Here is a 23,794-nt window from a genome sequence, read left to right as displayed (position 1 = left end):
GTAATGTATTATAGATTCAAACATGGCTTAACTGTGAGGTTATAAATTTCTAAAAATTTTACTAAATTGGTTCATGTCCTTCTCCCCATATAGTCTTCAAATGTTAGTAAATGTCATTTTCGTTTTACATTTTTCTCACTTATGCGTTTCTTTCTTCAGGCCTCATTAAAACGTGTAAGTAAAGTTACTGTGTGCATTATACAGTGTGTTCGTAGCTCGGCCGGACCATTATAACATAACCTAAATAATAAAAACAAGCGTTAGAAAAGTTTTAATTAGGGATGATGAAATAAACAAGAAAATTTTTAATTAAGGATGATGAAATAAAAAATAAACATGAATAATTTTAAAAGGAACAATTATTGAAAGTACAATTTTCAAATTTGAATGTTTTAGTGATCCGGCCTATCTACGAACACACTGTATAATTCTCAAACATTTACCAACACAACATATGGAGCAGAAACAAACAACTTTATGAAATATGTGAGAAAATTTCGACAGTACGTAAAAAATTGAGGGACATTGAAAAAGTGAAGCTCTTTTTAATGAAATTTAGATTGAAATGTAGGTAATTTTATGCATATAGTTTCGCCCTTTCCTAAGTTGTATACATTTCGTCTGTTGTTTAATTAACTGTACAAAGGATGGAGCTAGTGACATCTAGTTTAGGAAGTGCATATTTCAAAGTCGCTGAGCAATTGGTGCAGTCTGGAAAATTTCTGATAGCACCTCATACTCCGTATTAAAAACCAAACATCCATATTGTTGAAATTATTCTCAGTTATGTAAATTGTCTTCTCTGTATAATCTGATGTACTGCATCTTGTGTTTCAGGTACATACTTCCTCTTGTTGATCATGTATGGTGTAAGCGCCATTCCTTTTGCGTACTTATTCAGTTACTTCAGAAATACAACTGCAGGAGGTTTCGCCCTTCTTGTTATGCTGAATATGTTGGTTGGTGAGTAACGAGCGTTATGACATGTAGAAAATTAACACAAATTATCTATACTAATAATAAATCTGTAACCGAAATTTTTCTGGTAATTTTCGCTTTTCCAAAAATAATTGGTATTAACATGTATAATTAATCGTCCTGAGATCGAAAATCGCTTTTTTGAAATTTTTGTCTGTCTGTCTGTCTGGATGTTTGTTACCTTTTCACGTGATAATGGCTGAACGGATTTCGATGAAAATTGGAATATAAATTAAGTTCCTTGTAACTTAGATTTTAGGCTATATGGCATTCAGAGTACTTTATTTAAAAGTGGGGTTATAAGGGGGCCTGAATTAAATACATCGAAATATCTCGCTTATTATTGATTTTTGTCAAAAATGTTACATAACAAAAGTTTCTTTAAAAATGATTATTGACAAGTTTTATTCCAGACAAAATTTTGATAGGACTGATTGGAGAATGTTGAGTTTGCAGTAAAGGATCTACTCCACATATTCCTGATAAAATTTATAGCTGGAGTATGTTTTTAGCAGAGAGATTCTCTGATCACAGGAGACTATAAGATGAACAGTTATTTGAATCACACCCTAAAGGTTACTTTTGCTTCACACTACTTATGCATTGATACTTGATTTTCTACATAGGTGCTGCATGTTTCAGTGTTAAGTACAGATACATAACAGATGCAGTAAATTAGTATAGTGTGACAACAGACAAGATATAGCAGTTTTATTCTTGCATTGCGCATGATGTCCTTCTTCCATACTCCCCTCTAACTGATAACGAGAGGCGTGACAGATATGTACAGTAGAACTTGGTTATAACGACCTCGTTTTGTGCGACATCTCGCCTATAACGTCAAATATTCTGTGGTCCCAAATAATTCCCCATAAGATAAATGCTTTCCTACCTTGCTTAATACGACAAACACATATGCGTCTACCTCGCATATAACGTCATTTTCAACCTCAGTGTGGAATAAGATTTTCTAAGAGCCAAAGTATTTTAAGAAATACTTACCTACTTACTTACAAATGGCTTTTAAGGAACAGGTTCATTGCCGCCCTCACATAATCCCGCCATCGGTCCCGATCCTGTTCAAGATTAATCCAGTCTCTATCATCATATCCCATCATAAGTGCACGCATTTTAACGCAGTATGGCCACTAAAAGAAAAGTTTTAACGTTGGAAGAAAAAGTTAAAGTGATTCATCGAATTGAGAATGGAATTAAAAAAGCTGATGTGTGTCGTGAGTTCGGCCTAGTTAATTCCACAGTTCAAACGATTTAGGAGAGCAAGGATGAAATTGTTGCATTTGAACAAAATTGATCAAGCTAGGGGAGGGAACAATAAAATTGCAACTGAAATAATGAATATAGAACGTAATTTAGAAAGTGTGTATTGGGCAAGTATGAGACAACAGAGTAAAATGACTGATTACTTCACTCCAAAGTAGACTAAAGAAGTTTGGTGAGTTCTGAACAAACTGTTTTAACACAAAATACTGAATTTATAATTGTACATGTATTTTATTATGTTCATGATAGGCTTAAAAGTGAATACTTTACATAAATCTAAAATAAGGCTAATTAAGTTTGTTATTTTCCATTTTCCACCTTACTAGACTCGAGCTCGGGATTTTTCCACTTCGACGGACTTCTGGACGATTCGGGAGGGTCCGTCCCCCCCTTCACTCCGCACGTAGCAGTTTGCTCTCTCCCCACTCTACTCTACTCTCTAAGCCACAGCACATGCCACAGGAAGCAGATGCGCGCGCAACCTCCGTGCCGGCCGACCTTACCTCTTCCTTCGTCGGTCGTGAGATCGAACCTCACGTGGCTGTCACATTGCTCCCTCCTTAGGACTGGCCGCCCCGGACAGTCCCTTGGTAGGCCGCTAGTCAGTCCAACGTTTGGGGTCCTCCGGCTGCTCCCTCCTTATGGTGGTGCCACCCTATCCTTGGCTTGGCTGGGCAGCGATACTCGTACTCCGTGGGCGCCGTCTTGCTTTTCCACTTGGCCCTCCAAGGAGAGGTCGCCGGCCACGGGTTGGTCTTCGGCGTCCATCAGGAACACTTCATCCCGACCAAGACGGAGTATACGGCGCCGGACGTCCACCGTCGCATCGAGTAACCACATGGCGTCGAGTCCCAGGACGACGTCCTCGGTGATGTTGGCGACGAACACCCACATCTCCAGTTCCCTCTTCCCCAAGGTCAGGTCCAAGAAGACCTCTCTCTGGATGGGCAAGCTCTCGCCTGAAGCAGTCCGTAGCTCGTATTGGCGCAATGGCGTCCTCCCAGGTAGGGCACGCACGACGTCTGGTCTGGCGATTGTGAGCATCGCCCCGGTGTCCACCAGTACTCTGCATGGACGGCCTTTTATCCGTCCTTCAGCAATCAGCCCATCGTCGCATCTTCTGTCGACCGGTTTCAGGACGAGCCAAGGGGACGGTGATGATGGCGCCGACATGCTCCTCCTAGCATCGGCCCCCTCTCTCTCCTGACTGTAGCCAGGTCGGTAGCAACTCCTCCACAAGTGTCCAGGTTCACCGCAGGACCAGCAAGTGGGCACCCATCGTCTCCGCCGCTCCGTTGACTGTTGGCGCTCCAAGACGTCGGCTACCTCTCTCTCCTGCCTGTGGCCGGATCGGTCGCAGTCTCTTCTCAAGTGTCTCGGTCTGCCACAGGACCAGCAGGTGGGCGCTCCTCGTCTCTGCCGCTCGGGTGGCTTCGGTTGGCGCCCCCCAGCATTGGCCGCCGTGACGCTCCAGTGCGGTGTTGAGACTCCCGCTGCCGACTTGGCCGCCGCCGCCAAAGCTGCGTTGATGGTACGATGCTCTGCCAGGAGTAGCTGTTGTCTGATTTCGGGGTCTCGAACTCCGCTGCCGAAGGTGTAGGCCGCCTCTCCAGCGATGAAGTTAGGTGGTAGGCCCCTGAGGGCCTTATGGGCAAGTTGTTCCACCGCCATCGCAAATTCTTGTAGGGACTCGCCTGACTGTTGGACCCTCGTTTTCAGTTGGGTCCTGAATGCTGCCGCAAGTTGATGGTCACCATAACGTCCCTCCAAGGCCGCCATTATCTCAGCGGCTGTCCCATCTTCTGGAACACTATGAAGAATCTCCGATGCCTGTCCCTGAAGCGCGGCCAGCAGCTGAGTGGTTTTCTCTGCTGGCGTCCACCCATTGTGCTCTGCGATGGCCTCGAACTGGCGACGGAATATTGCCCAAGACGTCGTACCGTCGAACTTCGGCGTCTTGACGTTCGAATGTCTGGCTGAAGGTGATGGCTCCGCAGGACCACTACATGGAGTCCTCAAATCCGTTGCCGCTTCTTGCATGGCCCGTCGAACCTCCTCGGCAACTATCTGTTTCTGTTCTCTAGCCTGGCGATCCACCAACGCGAGGATGTGCTTGTTTTCTTCAGCTTGTTGGTCCATCACCTCACTCGTCTTGTCCAGCAACTCGCTCGTCTGCTCTTGAGGACGCTCGAGATCGCGGATTTTGCCGTCGAAATGGTCTACATCCTGTCTCAACTCGGCTACTGTCTCGTTTATAGTTGTAAAATTCTGGTTTAGTTTATCCAAATCGGCCTTAAGTTCGTCTTTCACGATGGCGACAATTCCATCTACGTGGGCCGAAACGCTTTCAATTTGCGTAGTGACATCATCTTTCACTCCTCTTATGTCGCCTTTCATCTCCGTTTTCACTTCACTTATGTCGTTCTTAACCTCACTAATGTGCTTGTTCATATCTGCTTTTAATTCACTTATGTCGTTCTTCATTTCTGCTTTTACTGCACTTAAGTCGTTTTTCAGTTCCGCGATGGCTTGCAGGATCAGCTGTAGGTTCTCCATTATGTCGATAATGTCCCGATTCTGACACCAGTGTAAGTTTATTTCAACTCAACAATGTAATTTTATTATCTCAACACAACAATTACTCTTCACTTTTTACAATTTAATTCTGCTCCCGTCAACAATGGGATTTGCTCTCCACACAGTAACACAGTATTCGTTATTGCACTCCACAGACGTCAATAACAATTTACTTGGACTATTACGAGCAACAGTGAACTGTTAATCTTAACTAATATTCACAAAGCACTATTTACAACACAGAACTGTCAGTTCTCAGTTCACAGCTCGTTTGTCTTGGCTAGTTCTTCTAGCTCAGTCACTCGCGTTCACAGAATCTCGAACCCCAGACCTTCAGAGACGATCCGCTGAACTTCGAACTCAGGTCCCCCAACTGCGGTCCACTGCACTCGAACTCCGGGCTTCAGGCTCCACAGTTATGGACACAACTCAAGTCGCACTCTGGTCTCGAAGCTGGCTTCACTGCTACACAAGACTGGCTTGCTGTCCACTGACTTACTCTCTAACTGACTGACTGAATGACTCTCTCGCGTTCACTTGCGTCTTCTGTTTCATATATAACCACAGTGACATAGCCTGGAAAGTTCGAGCTCGGGATTTTTCCACTTCGACGGACTTCTGGACGATTCGGGAGGGCCCGTCCCCCCCTTCACTCCGCACGTAGCAGTTTGCTCTCTCCCCACTCCACTCTACTCCCTAAGCCACAGCACATGCCACAGGAAGCAGATGCGCGTGCAACGTCTGCGCCGGCCGACCTTAGCCCTTCCTTCGTCGGTCGTGAGATCGAACCTCGCATGATCGTCACAATATGAATCTTGGTTACTACGACACTCGTTTGTAACAACGTAATTTTTAAGGTCCCTCAGATGTCGTTATAACCAAGTTCTACTGTAGATCATTTTACATTTTAAGATTGCCTTGAAATTCACTAACATAGTAGAAATAGAACAATGCTATAGTATAAGAGTACAAGAGTAGAGATCTGCTCCTGTTTAGAGTAAACAGGAGCAGATCTCTATTCTTCCATAGACTCAAGGCAAATGACGTAACTCCCACTCCAGTGTGACCAATAGGAGCACTTAGTTTCTGTGCACTTTGAAACGTTTGTTGCCTGGCTATAATTCATTTTCAATGGTTATTGAGATTTTATGAAGGTCACTAGGCCCAACATGGGGAAGAGCAGTTGCACTAGCTTTTGCTTTTCAGACTTTGAGTACTATGGCCATGTGAATACTGGGTGTTCATTTCAAAGTGTGTCATGACGTCACTGTTGTTGGGTCACCGATTTGAAGCGAGTTTCAGCTTATATGTTAGAGAAGTTGCCTATTATTTAAGGAGTTTTTCAGTCTGAACTTGAGAACGTGTACAGTATAACTTGAACGTCGTAGCAACAGATGGCGGTCTGTACGGTCTGTGTGCTACCATAACCTCTTTCGAACTGTGTTTTGCGCTGGCAAGTCGTACGCAGGGTATTTGTTATCATCGGTTGCGTACAGTAACATTCCACAACACAAATAAAATGCTCTGTGTCCATGTTGACCGTCGAAGTTAATGTCAACAAATACGTAAGTAATCGTCTTAACCCTCTCCCCATATCCCGACAATACGTATTTCCAAACAGTTTACATTCCTGCCACTACCGGCGTTACCGTACGTATCGGCACGTACTCTTCAGAATGAACGCTGTACTTGCTAGCCAACTTCTCTGCCTCTTAGATTATACACCTGAGCTGCGGAAGTGTAGGAAGATTGAATTCTCTAGGCTCATCAGCTAGCCACATGACGGCACACAGCGAGCCATGACACATTTTGAACTGAACACCCAGTACTCTGTATAGTATTGTGAACTGATAATATGCTTTCTTTCTGATTGCCTTTTATTTTTACAGGTTTAATAATGTCCATTGTGGTGTATGCTATGATGCTGTCAAGTACTTACAAGTCCACAGGAAAAGCTCTGAAATACACTTTGGAGTTCATACCTCACTTTACCATCACATATGCATTCACACGATTCTCACAACAGGTTCTTACGAACAATAAATGCAGAATTAAGAAGACGTACTGTGACAGCGTGCTTGGCCAGACAGATATTTGTTGCTGTAAGTCATATATAAATAGTATAATAATATAATTAAGGAAGGAGAAAACGGTTATTAGTAGAAGGACTTGAATTACAGTGGAGTCCCTTCGTTGTTCATAAATGGGGATGAAAATTATTTGCCAATCAAAGGTCATTTAATACGTTTTTACGTACTATGTACGACATTAAGGTACGGTCACACATCGCTACTTTTTCTGCTCAACTTTTGTACTGCAGCTGCAAAAATTGCGTGTCATGTTCACACATAAGCCAAAAGTAGCGCGCTGCACGCTACTTTTCATGCTGCGCAACCCGAGTGTTGCAAAAGTTGCAACTGGAGGCTGCAAGTCTGTTCACACACAAGGCGCTACTTTTGCAGCCACAGTCATGCTGCAGGTTTCCATTCCATCTCCGTGTTTACTTTTCAATATACATTTTGTGGTTATGTTCACATTATTAAGAAACTCATGCGAAAGCTCACTTATCTATTATTTGCTTTTCTGTACTAACTAATATTCAGAAATTGGCATTATTTTTACTATAAAGCTTTTAAAAACGCCTATATACTTAAATGATAACCAACAGCATATTCACGTAATCAATGTTGGCAACCCTCCTGTTTGAAACCACGATACGGAAAATTAAAAAACATGAATTATATCGTCAGCAGATATGCTTAGACTGTGTTGTGTATTTAAAAACTGTTACAAATAATTTATTTTCATCACATCTAACATTAAAATATATCCAAACAATAAAAGTATGATTGGCACATTTGGGTGGCAACACTGGTTGCAACCGCAGCAAAAGTTTCAACGTAACCGATATCAAAAATGCTGCGGCTGCAACCCTGAGAACCCTGTTCACACGTCACTACTTTTCAGCTGCGCGCAGCTTGAAAAAATAGCGGGCAGCAGGTTAGGCAGCCGCTACTTTTCGGGTTGCTCCGTTGTTCACACGTCGCAGTACGAGAGTTGTGCAGTTTTTTGTACTGCAGCGCTGCAAAAGTAGTGACGTGTGACTGTATCTTTATTGGTCTCAAGTGCTTGCCTTTATCTGGCCGATGCAACCACTGCTGAACTCAGTGACTTATGGACAGAGGACATGGTGTAAGCAACTGGGTGAGTACAAACACTATTTACTGTTTTAATACTACGTATTACTGAGGATGATGTAGGTGTCTTTAAGCATTAGAGGGACCACGCAGCAGATTTCCTACAAGTTTTAACTTAATTTTTTGTCTGAGTAAATGTATTATGAAAGGGTATCAGCTTAAATGACTTAAAAAATATTTTTGTCGTTAATATTAAAACAATTATTTTATTTAGAGGAGTTACCACTGTAAATTATTGACTCCTTACATTTGCATGTGTTACTAAAAAAATCTTCTCTTTATATTTGTATGTGTATATATTTAGATGCTAAAATAATTCTTGTTTAAGTTTGTATTTTAATGTATAATGAAAATTTTCTTTCTTCTTTACTATATCTTTTGATGTCAACGTCGAGCATGAGTAAAGCAAATTGAGTGGTGTTCCTGTAGTGGGCGGAGTCAGCTAGCTTTCCAAATTAGAAGTTTCCATAACAGAAGATTTCAACGGAGGGACTCCACTGTATCTGTTACAATGGATGGGAAGGGCTTGATGGTTAACTGAAAATGACAGATAATCCGATTTGCTTAGTACTGTAGTTTAATAGTAGGCCTACTTTACAACAGTGTTTTTTTTAATTAAAAACTAATCATGAACCATTTTAATTTATGTGCATATAGTTAACAGCTCCTGAGTAAAAAATAATTGAAATTCATTAACTTTCTGAATGTAATGATGACAGGAATTCATGTTATTTGTTTGCAAAGTATTGGAGAAATAAAATTACTGCTAATTTCGAGGGAAAAATTGTTCCGGGGCCGGGTATCGAACCCGGGACCTTTGGTTAAACGTACCAACTCTCTCCCACTGAGCTACCCGGGAACTCTACCCGACACCGATCTCTACCCGACCAATTTTTCCCTCGAAATTATTCAAATTAACTTTACAGGGAGTTATACCTGGAAGCTTGATTTGCATAATACACGTCATTGTACGTAACAGAAAACCACAATTTAAGTCACACAGAGTTAGTGTGCACTCAATGTTGGTTGCTTGACAGTTGTCAGCCCACTTTGAGGTCTGTGGATATAGAGGGAAAAATTGGATCGGTGTCGGGTAGAGTTCCCGGGTAGCTCAGTGGGAGAGCATTGGTACGTTTAACCAAAGGTCCCGGGTTCGATACCTGGTCCCGGAACAATTTTTCCCTCGAAATTATTCAAATTAACTTTACAGGGAGTTATACCTGGAAGCTTGATTTGCAAAATTACTGTTACTTTAAAATCTCGCTAATACGAACTAATTGGGGGGCCCAAACCTGTTCAGATTAGTAAATGCTTAGATTATCCAAACTTCTTTTGTCCAGTGTACTGCTTCGTGTTTATATTCCCTCACTATGCTGTGTATTTCTTTTTATTGTAATTTAACATCTCTGTAATACTTAAACAGTGTTGTGGCTGATTATTTATTTCTTGAAAAAGTTTTGACTTGAATGCCATGGGACATTTAAAATCACGAGTAACTTTTCAAAACTTGATCGCAATGTTGTAAGGTTTGCTAATATTTCCGTTAAGTTTTTCTAGTTCAGAGTAACTGAAATTTCAGACTAATGGGGTTCGTATTGGCAAGGTTATATTTTTATAATATGAAACAACTTTCGTATTTGAAGTTAAATTCTAGTAAAAGTGAAATGGTAGCATTAAGCATTTCTCTGTATGATTATTCTTTTCTTTAGTTTTTTTTTTTTTTTATATACTGTATATATTTGCCTTACATTATAGTATTTAGATTCGACTGATATATGACATTTATGATTTTGATTTCCAGCACCGGTCTGTAAAGATGGTGATTGTCCTCCCATATATCAACCATACATAGCAATTGCAGATAATATAAATACAAATGCTGTTGGTGAGGAACTTTTGTATATGGCAGCAGATTCTGTATTATACTTCATTCTCATTATGTTGGTGGAATATGGTGTCATTGCTAAACTGTATGACTACATTATAAGAGAAGTTTTGTGGAAGATAATCAGTAATCAAGTACAGAGACATACGCTTGATGATGACGTAATGAAAGAGGAAGATAGAGTTGATGGCCAAATGAAAGGTAATTGCATGTTATTATCTATATAATTTAGCTTCCATGTGTAAATATTTGTGCAGTGCTGTCTGTAGAAGGTGCAGATAAACAATTTGCTTTGATGATGTTTTAACCTGTTAAATAGAGGTGATAGTTTGGTAAAATCGTAAAACAGCGAACGCTAAGCTCCGCCCACGACCCCTTTCCACTTTTCCCCTACTAGCTCCCAACACACTCTAGTGGGAAAGAGTGGAAATGGGGTTTAGGGTGGGGGTGACATCTAGCGGAGGAAAGTGGAACAAAAAGAGTGATTGTGGCATCTACGAAGCAAAACATGAACTTCGTCCTGCCACCCTGTGCTCCTCTCTCTCCAGCCTCTCCTTCTCTGTTCCTTGCTTCATGTCTCTCTCTTTTTTTTTCTTATGACTTCGCAGTGGGTAGGATTCGATCCGGGTATGTTCCTAACGAAACGCTCGCATGCTTTTTGGTCACGCTTTAGACCTCTCGGCTACCGAGGCTAGTTGATGGTAGAAGGGAAAATGAATCTATTTATGTTCAAGGGAACTGCCGTAACGTATTGCAGAAATATGATTGTTGCAAGGATTCATAGTGGGAGACAATGATGGAATGGCACGGGGGACAGTGACCGAATAGCGTGGGTAGAAAGTGGCGGGCTTGTGAATTTAGCTTGGTAGGGGTTGACTGTGGGGGTGGCATAAGTGTTAACGCGCGCTGGTAAAACTTCATTGTGTCCGTGTCCAGCTTCGTGTACAGACAGAACCACGTGTCGTGATGAGCCGTACTGAAGACGTGTACTTCTTCCTCAAATTGTGCAGGGAGAATTTGAAGGTGCATACTATAAGGTACTGTGAGAAGCATGGATTACAGCAGACGAGGCTCTCGTGACTATTGTGTTACTTCGAGGACAGTGCAAAGTTAACAGGTGATTGTTGTTTTATGAAAAACCCACATTACATGTGGCTGTTGTCTAATGCGCCCTAATTTGTGCCCATTTGGTTGTGATGTGTTGTTGTCTAATGTGTAATTTGATTGTATTGTGTATTAGTACGTGTTAGTTCGAGGAAAAAACGTATTGTGTTGTAAAATATGAAATACGTGCGAGGCAGTAGGCAGTGATCCACCGAAGCGGGACAGATAGTAGAGAGAGACAGAGAGAGAGCGAGAGCAGGTGAGCGAGGTGCCGAGCGGCGAGGGTGGGGATAACTTCCCCTACTGGCGTTCGCGGTTTCACGATTTATCCGATAATTTATAGCATTTCGTAGCATCAATGAACATCATGTTTAGTATAGTGACGCTTATGTAAGGGAAATGTGTTTGCAAGCATCTCTATCAGGGCCTTAACTTGCTGTATGGGAGCACATAGATTTCACTAGTGCCGAGAAGCATAGTCCACTTGGTTGTCAGAGACTGTCGAGTGGTCTACAGGCTATGGCTCCACATTACAGTAGTAATGAAAGGTGTTGATGGAGAATTTTTGAGATGTCACAGGGGAACCGGAGTACCTGGAGGAAATCACTGTCTTGCCTGGACCATGGACTTACCCAACATAAGAAATTCTGTAAAAACGTTTAAATTCAAGATACATTTTTCTAGATAAGAATTAATTTTTTGTTGGATAATGAAGTTTCTTTTCTATGTATTTTCATAAAGCTGTGATTAATTAATAAATTTCGCAGAAAAATTTGCGTGAGCGCACGCACACACATGCACGCACGCTCCATCCCTCCCTCTCTTTTTCCCCCTCCCCGCCCCCTTCCCCCTCTCCCTCTCCCTCTCTCTCAGCAAACTCACACCTCATGACTTGTCATGCAGAAGGAAGAGGGAAGAAATTATTTTGATATAACTGAACAAATTATAGGACAGTTATCACAATTTGAAGGCATGGTTTATTCCTTACAAGCAAGCAGTCCAGAATTATAGACATCATCATCATGAACTCCGTCACTTAGATGACGGTATTCTAAGAAAGATGGCCTTGATCCCTCCACTGATATCTCGGTCTTCTTTGATCTCTGTCCTATTGGTCTATATGCGAAAGTTAATTTTGGAAGTCTCTCCTTCCACATTCTTTGTATATGATTCTTCTACTGCTGTTGATAGTGTTGAATTTCTGTGATTATACAAGGAACTCGCAATTTTTTTCGGATATCTATACTTCTTTGATGGTCCAATTTCATTATACCCAACAGGGATCTTGAAAAACGTATTTGAGCTGTTTCTGTGAATTTCGTTTGTTTAAAATCCAAATTTCGCTGCCATAACTGAGTGCTGCTTTTGACGCAACGTTATGTAATCTTAATTTTATAGCTCCTGTCATCTTTTTACCAAAATGTCTTCTAATGACTCCATTTTGTTGTGTTTTTGTAATTTAACATCGAGATCAGTTTTGTGTTCTGCAAATAAATTTCCTAAATATGTAAATTCAGGAATTTATTATATTATTTTATCATCTATATTATACATTATATACGCCTTCTTCTCAGAAGCAATATTTTTGACTTAATGTGTTTTGCTTATAAACTGACGAAATGAAGTTTCACTGTATATATGTATAACAGATTGATATCTTTATATCCCAACAGCATCAATTCAACAGAATGACGATGACATCATGTTGGTTCATAACTTGGTAAAAAGATACACGAGGAACTTCGTGGCAGTGAAAGGTGTTAGTTTCGGCGTAGCATCTGGAGAATGTTTTGGCCTACTTGGTGTGAATGGCGCTGGCAAGACGACTACATTCATGATGTTAACAGGGGATGAAATTCCCACTGCTGGGGATGCAGTGATCAATCAGTATTATCTTAGCACGAATAGAAACAAGGTAAGCATCATCCATTCGAAGGTATTCTTTGGATAAATTATGTGTATAGTATCACCATTGGCATATACTTTTGTATTAGGTAGTCATTCATTCAGTAACGCTGACGTAGTAATAAAAATCAGTTTTTCTGAGCTGTGTTGACATCTTGTTTGATAAAAAAACTCAATCGCGAAATACAAATGTACAGGGTGAACTGTAAGTAATGTAATTAATTTCAGGGGGTTATTCTTTGATATATTGGAAATAAAATTTAATACAATTTTGCTCCTTTTTGCATTCTTTCCGAAATAAAAATGGTTTTATATGAAATATTTTGTAGTGTGTTTTGGGAAAGCCATCGTTTGAATTCCCCATATTTGTTCAGTCAATTTAAGAGAACAGTGTATTATGATACAAACGATTAGGGAAAACACGGAAATTTTACTTGAAACAAGTAAAGCGATCGGTTTGGAAGTAAATCCCGAAAAGACGAAGCATATGATTATGTCTCGTGACCAGAATATTGTACGAAATGGAAATATAAAAATTGGAGATTTATCCTTCGAAGAGGTGGAAAAATTCAAATACCTTGGAGCAACAGTAACAAATATAAATGATACTCGGGAGGAAATTAAACGCAGAATAAATATGGGAAATGCGTGTTATTATTCGGTTGAGAAGCTCTTATCATCCAGTCTGCTGTCCAAAAATCTGAAAGTTAGAATTTATAAAACAGTTATATTACCGGTTCTTCTGTATGGTTGTGAAACTTGGACTCTCACTCTGAGAGAGGAACATAGGTTAAGGATGTTTGCGAATAAGGTGCTTAGGAAAATATTTGGGGCTAAGCGGGATGAAGCTACAGGAGAATGGAGAAAGTTACACAACACAGAACTGCACGCATTGTATTCTTCACCTAACATGATTAGGAACTTAAAATCCAGACGTTTGAGATGGGCAGGGCATGTAGCACGTATGGGCGAATCCAGAAATGCATATAGAGTGTTAGTTGGGAGACTGGAGGGAAAAAGACCTTTAGGGAGGCCGAGACGTAGATGGGAGGATAATATTGAAATGGATTTGAGGGAGGTGGGGTGTGATGATAGAGACTGGATTAATCTTGCACAGGATAGGAACCGATGGCGGGCTTATGTGAGGGTGGCAATGAACCTTTGGGTTCCTTAAAAGCCATTTGTAAGTAAGTTGTAAGTAAGTGTATTATGATAATAAATTATTGAAATAATTTCAGTTTTGTTCTTGAAATGTGCATAAATATGATCCGGACAGATGAAACATCGAAAAATTCATTTGCAGAACGAAAAGTGACATTTATTAGGATCAGATTGTTGTAGATTTAAAGGACAAAACTAAAATTCTTTCAGTAATTTATTATCATAATACAATGCTCTTTTAAATTGACTGAACATATTAGGAATTCAAATAATGGCTTTCCCGAAATATGCTATGAAATGTTTAATATAAAACAATATTTATCTCAAAAAGGAAACAAAAACAAAATTATATTAAACTTTTTTGTTTGAAATATCTCAAAGAATAACCACCTGAAATTAATGACATTACTTGCAGTTCACCCTATATATGTACTGAAATGTTGTTGTTGTTTTCTAATGCCAGGCGTTTGACAATAAAGTTATTTGACCTCTTGCACTCCAATATTTTTCAAAGATATTATCAACGTACTGAAATGTAACACATCAAACATGCAGCTAGCAAATATCAGATGAGAGTTTTATAATAAACTTGGTTATTGATTAGCAGCAAATGGAGGTCTATTTGAAATTTATTGTGATTTACTAATTTACCATTAATGTAAACATTGATATTTTCATTGATAATCTATAAAAAATGAATTTACATTGATGTTAGATTCGTTTCCCCTTTAAATTTTATCATAACTGATTGGATTCTAAACTATTTTGTTTTAAACACAAATATCAGTTATCCATGACTACTGTATTTAAGTTTTCATTAAAGTGGTTAGAATTACTTTTTAATTTTAAATAATCCCAAACATACTCATAACCAAAATATTAATTTAATAAAACAAATGGATGCAGAATTTTTTTCTCTACAAAAAACTTTAATGACATTTTCTTCTAAAATAATTAGGGAAGCTAATATAACGAAATATAAATTTTAGCATTAAAATCCCTATGGTGTGTGTTACAAGTCACTACCTGGTATATGTGAACATTTTTGCTTGTTTTTAGGTTCTCTATCAATATTTCAAAGTTATTCCATAAATTAGTTGACATCTTGTATATATACACTGTATATTTAGACGCGTAATAGTAATATGCATTACAAGAGCGGTATGTTGACGTTTTCATGTTCGAGGAAAAGATTGAAAAAGCGAAACGTAGTTGAGCTTTTTTAATTTCCGAGAACATGAAAACAACCATACCGCTCGTGTATCGTACATTATTTTGTGCGAAGATCGTTTATTACATACCTGAAAGAGGAATTTCTAATTAGTTGCAATGAAACTCCATCTTGGTTTCTGTTCACTGACGGCAACTTTGGAAAACAAATATATCTATCTTCAACATTGTTCCTATAAAATGTTTTCTGTGTTTACTATACTGCAGCAGGCCGTGATATACGTCTGTCTTTTTTTTCCCCCAGTCTATGATGAGTCTGGAATATTGTTGATTTTTTCACGGCTTCCTTAATGTTACTTGCATCACAAATGCAGTAACTTTAGTGGAGTTGTAGAGTTTACTTAATTTTTGCAAATATTTAAAAACAATAATTAACAGTGCAATTTAGGTGAAATTGCAGTGGTAAGTTTCCAATTTATAATTATTACTATATTAAAAGTCTCTAAAAATAATATGTTAAGAGCCTAAAGCAGTAAAATGAATATGACGCTTATGCAGTAAGAAGAGGGAAATTGTTATGTGTGTTACGTTGGGAATACTGAATGTGGTATTTCACACTTACTGCGGATTGGTTTTGTGCGGAAAGCAAGCAAATACGCACGATCTCGCACAAATATACATACATAATTAGCATCACTCCTAAGGTTCACCCGTTGCGCTGTGTATTTTCATGTTTCATCTTATGTTTTACAGTTTCTGGCACAAATTGGGTATTGTCCACAATTTGATGCAATCAATGAAGCTCTGACTGGTCGAGAAATGCTAAAGCTCTTCGCTCTTCTTCGTGGAGTTTCACAAATTAATGTTGATTACGAAGTCAACAAATGGATCTCTCTGATGGGTGAGTTGCTAACGAATTTCTGGACACATCGTTAATGTCTGTTAATCTGTTAGTTCTGTAATAGAGTGCATTGGTAATAGTAATGATAGTGCTAGTATGAATCGTATCTTCTAACAGCAGGTTTTTATCTTGTAGGAAATTTGTATTTATCTACGTTTTGTGTCGTAGAAAGGCGAAGACAAGACATTATTAGTTGCAGAATATAGGACAAATTAGTTTGAAAGAGAGAGGGAACATTATTGAGAAGAATAGTAATTAATTTTAACAGTAGCGTGAAAAAAGTTTTAATGGTATTATTGTAGTGATTGTTGTAGTTTATACTACGACTTTTCTTATCATATTGTAATGCATAAGGTTATCATCAATTTATAATCTATTTATATAGGACTTCGAGAGTATGAAAACAGGAAGTGTGGAACATACAGTGGAGGGAACAAACGCAAGTTGAGTACAGCCATGGCTCTGATAGGTGATCCACCAATCGTCTTCTTGGATGAACCAACCAGTGGAGTTGACCCCGTGGCCAGACGGAATTTGTGGAGTGTTCTAACATCTATTCAAAAATCTGGCCAGTCAGTTGTGCTAACATCACACAGGTATGTATACCTTTAAAATGTGTACCTATATGAGTAAAGGTACGGTCACATTTCGCTACTTTTGCAGCGCAACTTTTGTACTGCAGCTCCAAAAGTTGCGTGTCATGTTCACACCTAAGCCAAAAGTATCGCGCTGCACGCTACTTTTCGTGCTGCGCAACTCGAGTACAGCAAAAGTTGCATCTGGAGGTTGCGAGTCTGTTCACACACAAGACGCTACTTTTGCAGCCGCAGTCATGCTGCAGGTTTCTATCTCCGTGTTGATTTCTCAATATACATTTTGTGGTTATGTTAGCATTATTAATAAACTTATGCGAAAGCTTATTTATCTATTATTTGCTTTTCTGTCCTAACTAGTATTCAGAAATTGGCATTATTTTTACTGTAAAGCTTTTAAAAACGCCTATATACTTAAATGATAACCAACAGCATATTCACGTAATCAATGTTGGCAACCCTCCTGTTTGAAACTACACTACAGAAAATTAGAAAAATGAATTATATCGTCAGCAAATATGCTCAGACTGTGTTGTGCATTTAATAACTGTTACAAATAATTTAACATTAAAATATATCCAAACAATAAAAGTATCATTGGCACATTTGGGTGGCAACACTGATCGCAACCGCAGCAAACGTTTCAACAAAACCGATATCAAAAATGCTGCAGCTGCAACCCTGAGAACCCTGTTCACACGTCGCTACTTTTAAGCTGCGCGCAGCATGGAAAAGTAGCGGGCAGCAGGTTCGGCAGCCGCTACTTTTTGGGATGCACCGTTGTTCACACGTCGCAGTACGAAAGTTGCGCAGTTTTTTGTACTGCAGCGCTGCAAAAGTAGCGACGTGTGACCTTACCTTAATACAGATATGTGTTCTTTTCTGACTCGACGTCCCTGTTAAAGGAGGCAGTTAGGAAATTGACAAATATAATTACAAACACTTGAAAGCAATGTTCACAAAGAACAAGGCAGCAGTAGTGAAGTAGCATTCACAAAGAATACCTTCCTTTTTTCTACGAAAGAGAGACCAAAAGGCTTGCACCTTAACCTGAGGCTTTTTATGCTTACTACTCCTACTTTGTGAATGATAATTGTTGCTGAACAGTATGAATACAGCACGCTTCACCATGGACTTACTCTGGGCTGTGGTAATTATGACAATGGTTTTTGAAGAAATGATGGCGAAATGAGCCTGAGGTCCAATGCCGAAAGTTATCTATAGTCCCGTTGCTCTAATTTCCGGCAGCCAATCATGTTGCAGGTTGGCTACATTTAAACGTTGCTCTAATTTCCGGCAGCCAATCACGTTGCAGGTTGGCTACATTTAAACGTGTGTATCTTGTGATTCTCTGATGATGATGTTATGCATTTCCTAAGGCTCGATAAATACTTAATATAATCGCTCGCCATTTTGGCTCTTTCGTTGGCATTTACAGAAAGCACACGAGGACGTTATTTTCCGCTCAATTTGCTGAATTACAGTGCATTTGATTTATTATCATAGGAGCTACAACATGATAATGTTTAACGGTGTGGCAAATAGATCCCTCATCTGGTAGCTCGGCAATGAAAGAACAAAAATGGCAAACGATACTACCTACCTAGACTTTATAGAGCCTTCACTTCCTAAGACGTAAGCAAAGAGGAGGAGTCACACCGGAAATAACAGCGTCGCGACTATAGCAATTCTACTTCAGTTGGTTAAGAGAAAACCTCGGAAAAAACCCAACTAGAATTTGAACCTGGGCCCACTCGTTTCACATTCAGATACGCTAACCGTTACTCCACAGCAGTGGACAAGAATGCCGTATTTTATTTTCGTAATTTTCTTCCTCGCGTAATTTTCCCCTCTTACATTAAAAAAATGGTTACATTTTTCCCTTCCAGAGGTCTTTCGTGAAAGACCTGACAAAATGTGATTTCTTGCTGAGGAGTAATCTGAAAAATGACGTTTTTGCTCAAAAACTGCAGAATCTGCATCAGTTGCGACAGATGATCAAACAGTCAGTCTTGAAAATTGATGAAAATCGTGAGTTATGTTCTGCCATCTGTAAATCAGTGTCTAAATGTTGTGAATTTTGTATCGAGAAACAGGGCCTCCATTTTGAACAAAATCTGTAAAGGAATGTGTAGTCAACTGTAAATTGAATGTACTTAAATGTAAGGAAGTGTTTGGGAAAAGCGACTTTTAATCCACTCTGTACTTCTGCTTCTTCAGTCTCATTGAGCTGTTAGACGTCAGGTTCACCTTCGTCCTCCCTTCTCTTTTAGTGGCTTCTACCTGTACATAATCTTCTTCAGTGTTTTTTCTCTTTTGTGTTAAACATGTTCTTCAGAATTTCTAACGTGTTTCTTGTATCCTTGCAGCATGGAAGAGTGTGAGGCACTGTGCAACAGGCTGGCCATCATGGTCAGTGGACAGTTTATGTGCATGGGAGGCATCCAGTACTTGAAACAGAAGTTCGGCCAAGGATTCACCGTGATGGTGAAATTGAAAGCAGTAGGAACTGATGAGGAGATTGTACATAAATTGAAAGATGAAATTGAAGGACACTTTAGATTGGGATGCGTTCTTAAAGATGAACATCAAGTAAGTAACTTCAAAATGTATTTTTTTTCGCTCTCTCTCTATCTCTCTCTTTAAAAACTTAATACGAGTAAAGAGGAATTATCTTGATATTTCGAGATTTTCACGGAAGTACACTGAAGATTGCGAAATTTAATTTATTGGTCTGACCCAATATTTTGGGTTTGCCCTGTGACACAGAATAGCTCACAATAAAAATGTAAAATGAAAAATTATATAAACAGGTTTCAGACAAAATTGATTAGACATAAGAAAAAAAAATAGAACCTAATATAATTTAAATTGAATGTACACCATAAAGATTCTGACGAAATATCACTACAGAAAATTTTATTATGGTGGTGACGATGGCATCTTGAAGATCTCTCGTCAGCTTGTATTTTTCCCTCCACTTTACAAAGGCTTTCGGAATGGTGCCTCTCGCTCCGAAGAAGAGACCGGTAACTGATTTTTCTATGTTGTATTTCGCCGATAGGTACTGAATCTTGGGCTCGTAGATTTTCTTTTTCTCTTCGTTCACTTCAGATGGTTGAGTGGCTGAGATTTCAAATCTGATTGTAGGATCAATTATTTCGACTGTCTGTTTATTTCTATTTATAGCTATGATATCGATCCTACGATTGCTTCCACCATCAGCAATACAATGAACTTCCTCGTGAATGTCTTGATTTTTGGATCGAAGTGCATCTGCGATCATAGAATGTATGATGTTGTGACGTTTTATTCTGAGTACTTCTCCCTGTGGGCAACTCCCAAGCACATGTGGTAAAGTTTCATATTCACTGCATTGCCTACAGTGGGTTGTGCCTGTAGAGCGACCAGGGAGAGAATGTACTGGTGCCACCATCGCAGTCATTTTTAGCATTTCTCTCCTCTCAGAACTTGATAATCCTTCATGCTTGATGATCCACGAGTTGGCTGCAGGTACTTCTTCAAACAATACAACTCCTTTTCCCTTCTGGGGGTATGCACACCAGGTTTTAAATTCACGGTACCGAAGATGTTGCCTTAATTGCTTCACGGATCCTTCAATTTGCCTTATATAGATTAAATTAACCAAAACTGTTACACATTTATGGCTAAAAAATTTAAACTGTCAATTTCGCCTTAATATTATTTACAGTTGGGCATTTGTCTTTCACTTCTTCATTACAACAGGTAACCAACCACAGATCTTATAACTTCCCTCTCCTTAAATATGAATAATCTTGATAGTAGGCATAACTAACTCTTCAACTGCACAAAGCAAATGTATTTTATTAGACTCATATGAGGAGTGCGTCTCTTACAGCTTCCAAGATAACTTCAGAGCCAATACACCAGAAAGCCTGTTATGATAGGCTCATGGCAGCAGGCTTGTGAATTGACTGTACAATATAATTGCTGTTCATGAAAGTGTTTATTCTACAGGTCTTAAAGAGTCTTTTATCATTCTTTGAATTCCATCGTCACTTCTGTTGGAAGAGATAACACTAACTTACCTTCTTTTTATACACAGGGATTACTACATTACCACGTCACAGATCCAAGAACCCCTTGGAAGCACTTATTCACAACTATGGAGAAGATTAAAGCTGACTTTAATGTGGTGGAAGATTATACAATAAGTGAGACGACACTGGAACAGGTATTTCTGTCTTTTGCCAAGGTACAGTCTCCCGTGTCTGGAGATGCTGCTGCTTAAGGCGTCTATGTTACATGTGAGTGCCTCTTATATCATCAGGGCTGCCATTATTTCATAAATTGATATATTTGTAACATCCTGTTGACATTTTCTGAGAAATAACTTATATTGTCTTAATCACATGTAACTTAATATTAAATATTAACCTGCTGAAGTTTTATATAGCACATAGTTTTTAATGATCAGCATTTATTTCCAGTATTTAGACTCGAGTCCTTGAGATAATAGAGTAGAAACTGAGTCATCAGTAAGACTGTACAATTCATTGAAATAATGTAGAAGACTATGAGTTTAATCTTGGCAGGAAAGAAGAAACATATTTCTGTTCAAATAATAATTACTCGAAAAATAAGGGTATGTCAAAAATATTCAGTTAAATTAGATTTGTAAAAAGTCAAGAAGTATGAAACTTGAATTTACTATAAATATTTTATCATCATCAACAACAACAGTAAAATAATGACAGTAATATGAACATTTATTTTGAAATTCACATAAGAGGTAAAATCAGAATACTCGAAGCAGCACCATTTAAGCATTCATATGTATTGAAATATCCCGTTTATAAATTAATTTCTTTTATAAAAGCAGTGTATGTTGCAATTTACAAATATATTTTCATTATACAACAATGGATTATATAAAACGTTTTAAAAAACTTAAAACTTTACATTTTTTAAATATTTTTTTCATTTTAAATGTTTCTCTCCTTGTCAGGGTTCACCTTTTATTGTTTGACATCAGAGTTTTCTGTCACTTCATTAGCCCTCATGAAGGTTCCACTGTTGCAATGCCCTGGCAATTCCTCCTCTCCAGGTAATGCATGGTCTTTGTCTTTTCTTGTGTCCTTGTGGTGACCATGACAAGATCTGCTTTGGCCATCTTTCTTCTGGTCCCCTTTGAATGTGACTATCATTGCAATGATCTGCCTTCTAGTCTTTCAGTTACCGATTCCTTTTTTAAATTCACTTTTTCTCTTATTACATTATTTCTAATTCCTTGTAACCTAAAAACTCGGTAACTTCTTCACAATCCATCCATTTCCACTGAACATAGTTTTTGTCTTTTGTCTTTCACTCTTACCATCCTTCTCTGTATGTTAAAATACTTTCAACAGTGGTCTTCAAAATCATCTTTCTTGTCTGGTGGATTTTCCAACTCTAAAGGACACCATTAAGAGCTCGAATTGCAGTTCTTGTTTGACGGATACATTCCTCTACATCTTTGTTTTACAAATACCAGATTTATCAATAATAGAACCAAGACATTTGAAGTCATCCACAGATCTTATTTTCCCCACTCCAGCTATGTCCATCCTGTCCATCTTCATCAACCACTAGATATTCTGTCGTCACGTTTATTCTCTATCCTGCTCTATTAACACCTGTTTCTCAGCAAATAACAGAGTACACATTTTTGTCCTTCATTAGAACACCCACAGCATGGCAAGATTTAGCCCATTCTGTACATATATTTTAAATAAATTTGGAGATGTCCCACAGCCCTGTCTCAATTTCTTTGTCATTCTAAATTCTTCCACCTTCACTGCAACTTAACATTCACTATATCTTTTGAATGAGCAGTATTAATGGTTTTTCAACTGCCATATCCAATAATGCATTCCAGGGCTGAGAGAGACGTACAGAATCATATGCTTTTTCCAGGTCTATAAAGACAAGGTACATTTCTTTCCCCTTTGTCACCATCTTCTCACACATTCGATGAATCATGAATCATTACCATACTTTTATACAATAAAAAGACTTGCATCTGTAATATATGTCTTTCATTCTCTTTGTATTTCTGTATTCTATGACAAGACAAACTGAAATATGGTGCTATGTGAAAGAACACTACATACCACCTTCATTCAAGTGTTAAAATTGTTGAAAAGGTGATATACTTTGAATATTGATGGATGGCACCATTTCTTCACCACTGATAAGACATGATACCAGTATCGAAACTGTACTGTCCATCATACAAGGTATTTTACTTTTTTAACAATTTTAACACTTCTAAAGTTTTAAATTTTTTAAAGTTTCAGATTTTATAACAAGTATTAAAGTGAACATCAAGACAAATGATACGATTACAGAAATTTCTGCTTTAGTTTTCGTATATTTATTAGTTGGAAAACTGGCATCTAGAATTACTTTTCGCATAGCAAATTGTTTGGTACATATTCATGTTCACATAATTGTAGTGAACTACTATCACTGACTAAGATTTTCTTAAGAAACGTGTTATTGTGTTAACAGTGGTTTCAGTAGGCATAGAAAAGCATTAATTCATAAGGCATGGGTCATTCGTGTGTGCCCAGTGTGTGTATGAAACAAATTCGTTATGGTTCTAATTTGTATGTTTTATTTGGCATCAGCTTCTAGAGAATGATAAATTTTATGGTTTAGTAATAACAACAATTTTATTAAGTTAGAATATTTTCAAATGATGACAGATTTTTTGTCATTTATAATTTTTTCGTTTCGAAAACTTCCCTCCTTCTCCAGAAACTTGTGAACAATACTATATATAAGAAATTTGTCGTGATAATTAAAGTAGAAGTGTTCAAAATAGCGATGAAATATGTACTACTTGTCACGCAAAAGTCTCGACAGAGGGAAATAGAATTTACGATGCTTTCTCTACAAAGGACAAATCTAAAAACAATGCTAAAAGGGTAGCCTGATTTGTGTGTGAACATGAGAGTAGTATAGAATGAGACAACACAGTTTTCATAACTTGATCTTGAATTACCCCTTTCAAATT

General features: G+C 38.5%; 1 protein-coding gene across 3 annotated transcripts in view; it reads left to right on the top strand.

Annotated features, from left to right (window-relative positions):
• LOC138699465 (phospholipid-transporting ATPase ABCA3-like) overlaps window positions 1-21,473 on the top strand; it is an 89,474-nt gene extending 68,001 nt beyond the window's left edge. For all 3 annotated transcript variants that reach the window (XM_069825362.1, XM_069825361.1, XM_069825360.1), the window contains 8 exons: window positions 838-963; window positions 6,726-6,938; window positions 9,835-10,119; window positions 12,696-12,937; window positions 16,012-16,159; window positions 16,545-16,755; window positions 19,122-19,344; window positions 20,840-21,473. In XM_069825362.1, the coding sequence (XP_069681463.1) occupies window positions 838-963; window positions 6,726-6,938; window positions 9,835-10,119; window positions 12,696-12,937; window positions 16,012-16,159; window positions 16,545-16,755; window positions 19,122-19,344; window positions 20,840-21,025 (1,634 nt within the window). In that variant the 3' untranslated portion in view covers window positions 21,026-21,473. The remainder of the gene's footprint in view (window positions 1-837; window positions 964-6,725; window positions 6,939-9,834; window positions 10,120-12,695; window positions 12,938-16,011; window positions 16,160-16,544; window positions 16,756-19,121; window positions 19,345-20,839) is intronic.
• Window positions 21,474-23,794: the final 2,321 nt, after the last annotated feature.

This window comes from Periplaneta americana, chromosome 5 (assembly GCF_040183065.1).
Source record: "Periplaneta americana isolate PAMFEO1 chromosome 5, P.americana_PAMFEO1_priV1, whole genome shotgun sequence".
NCBI lineage: Eukaryota > Metazoa > Arthropoda > Insecta > Blattodea > Blattidae > Periplaneta > Periplaneta americana.
This window is presented reverse-complemented; position numbering and strand designations above follow the sequence as displayed.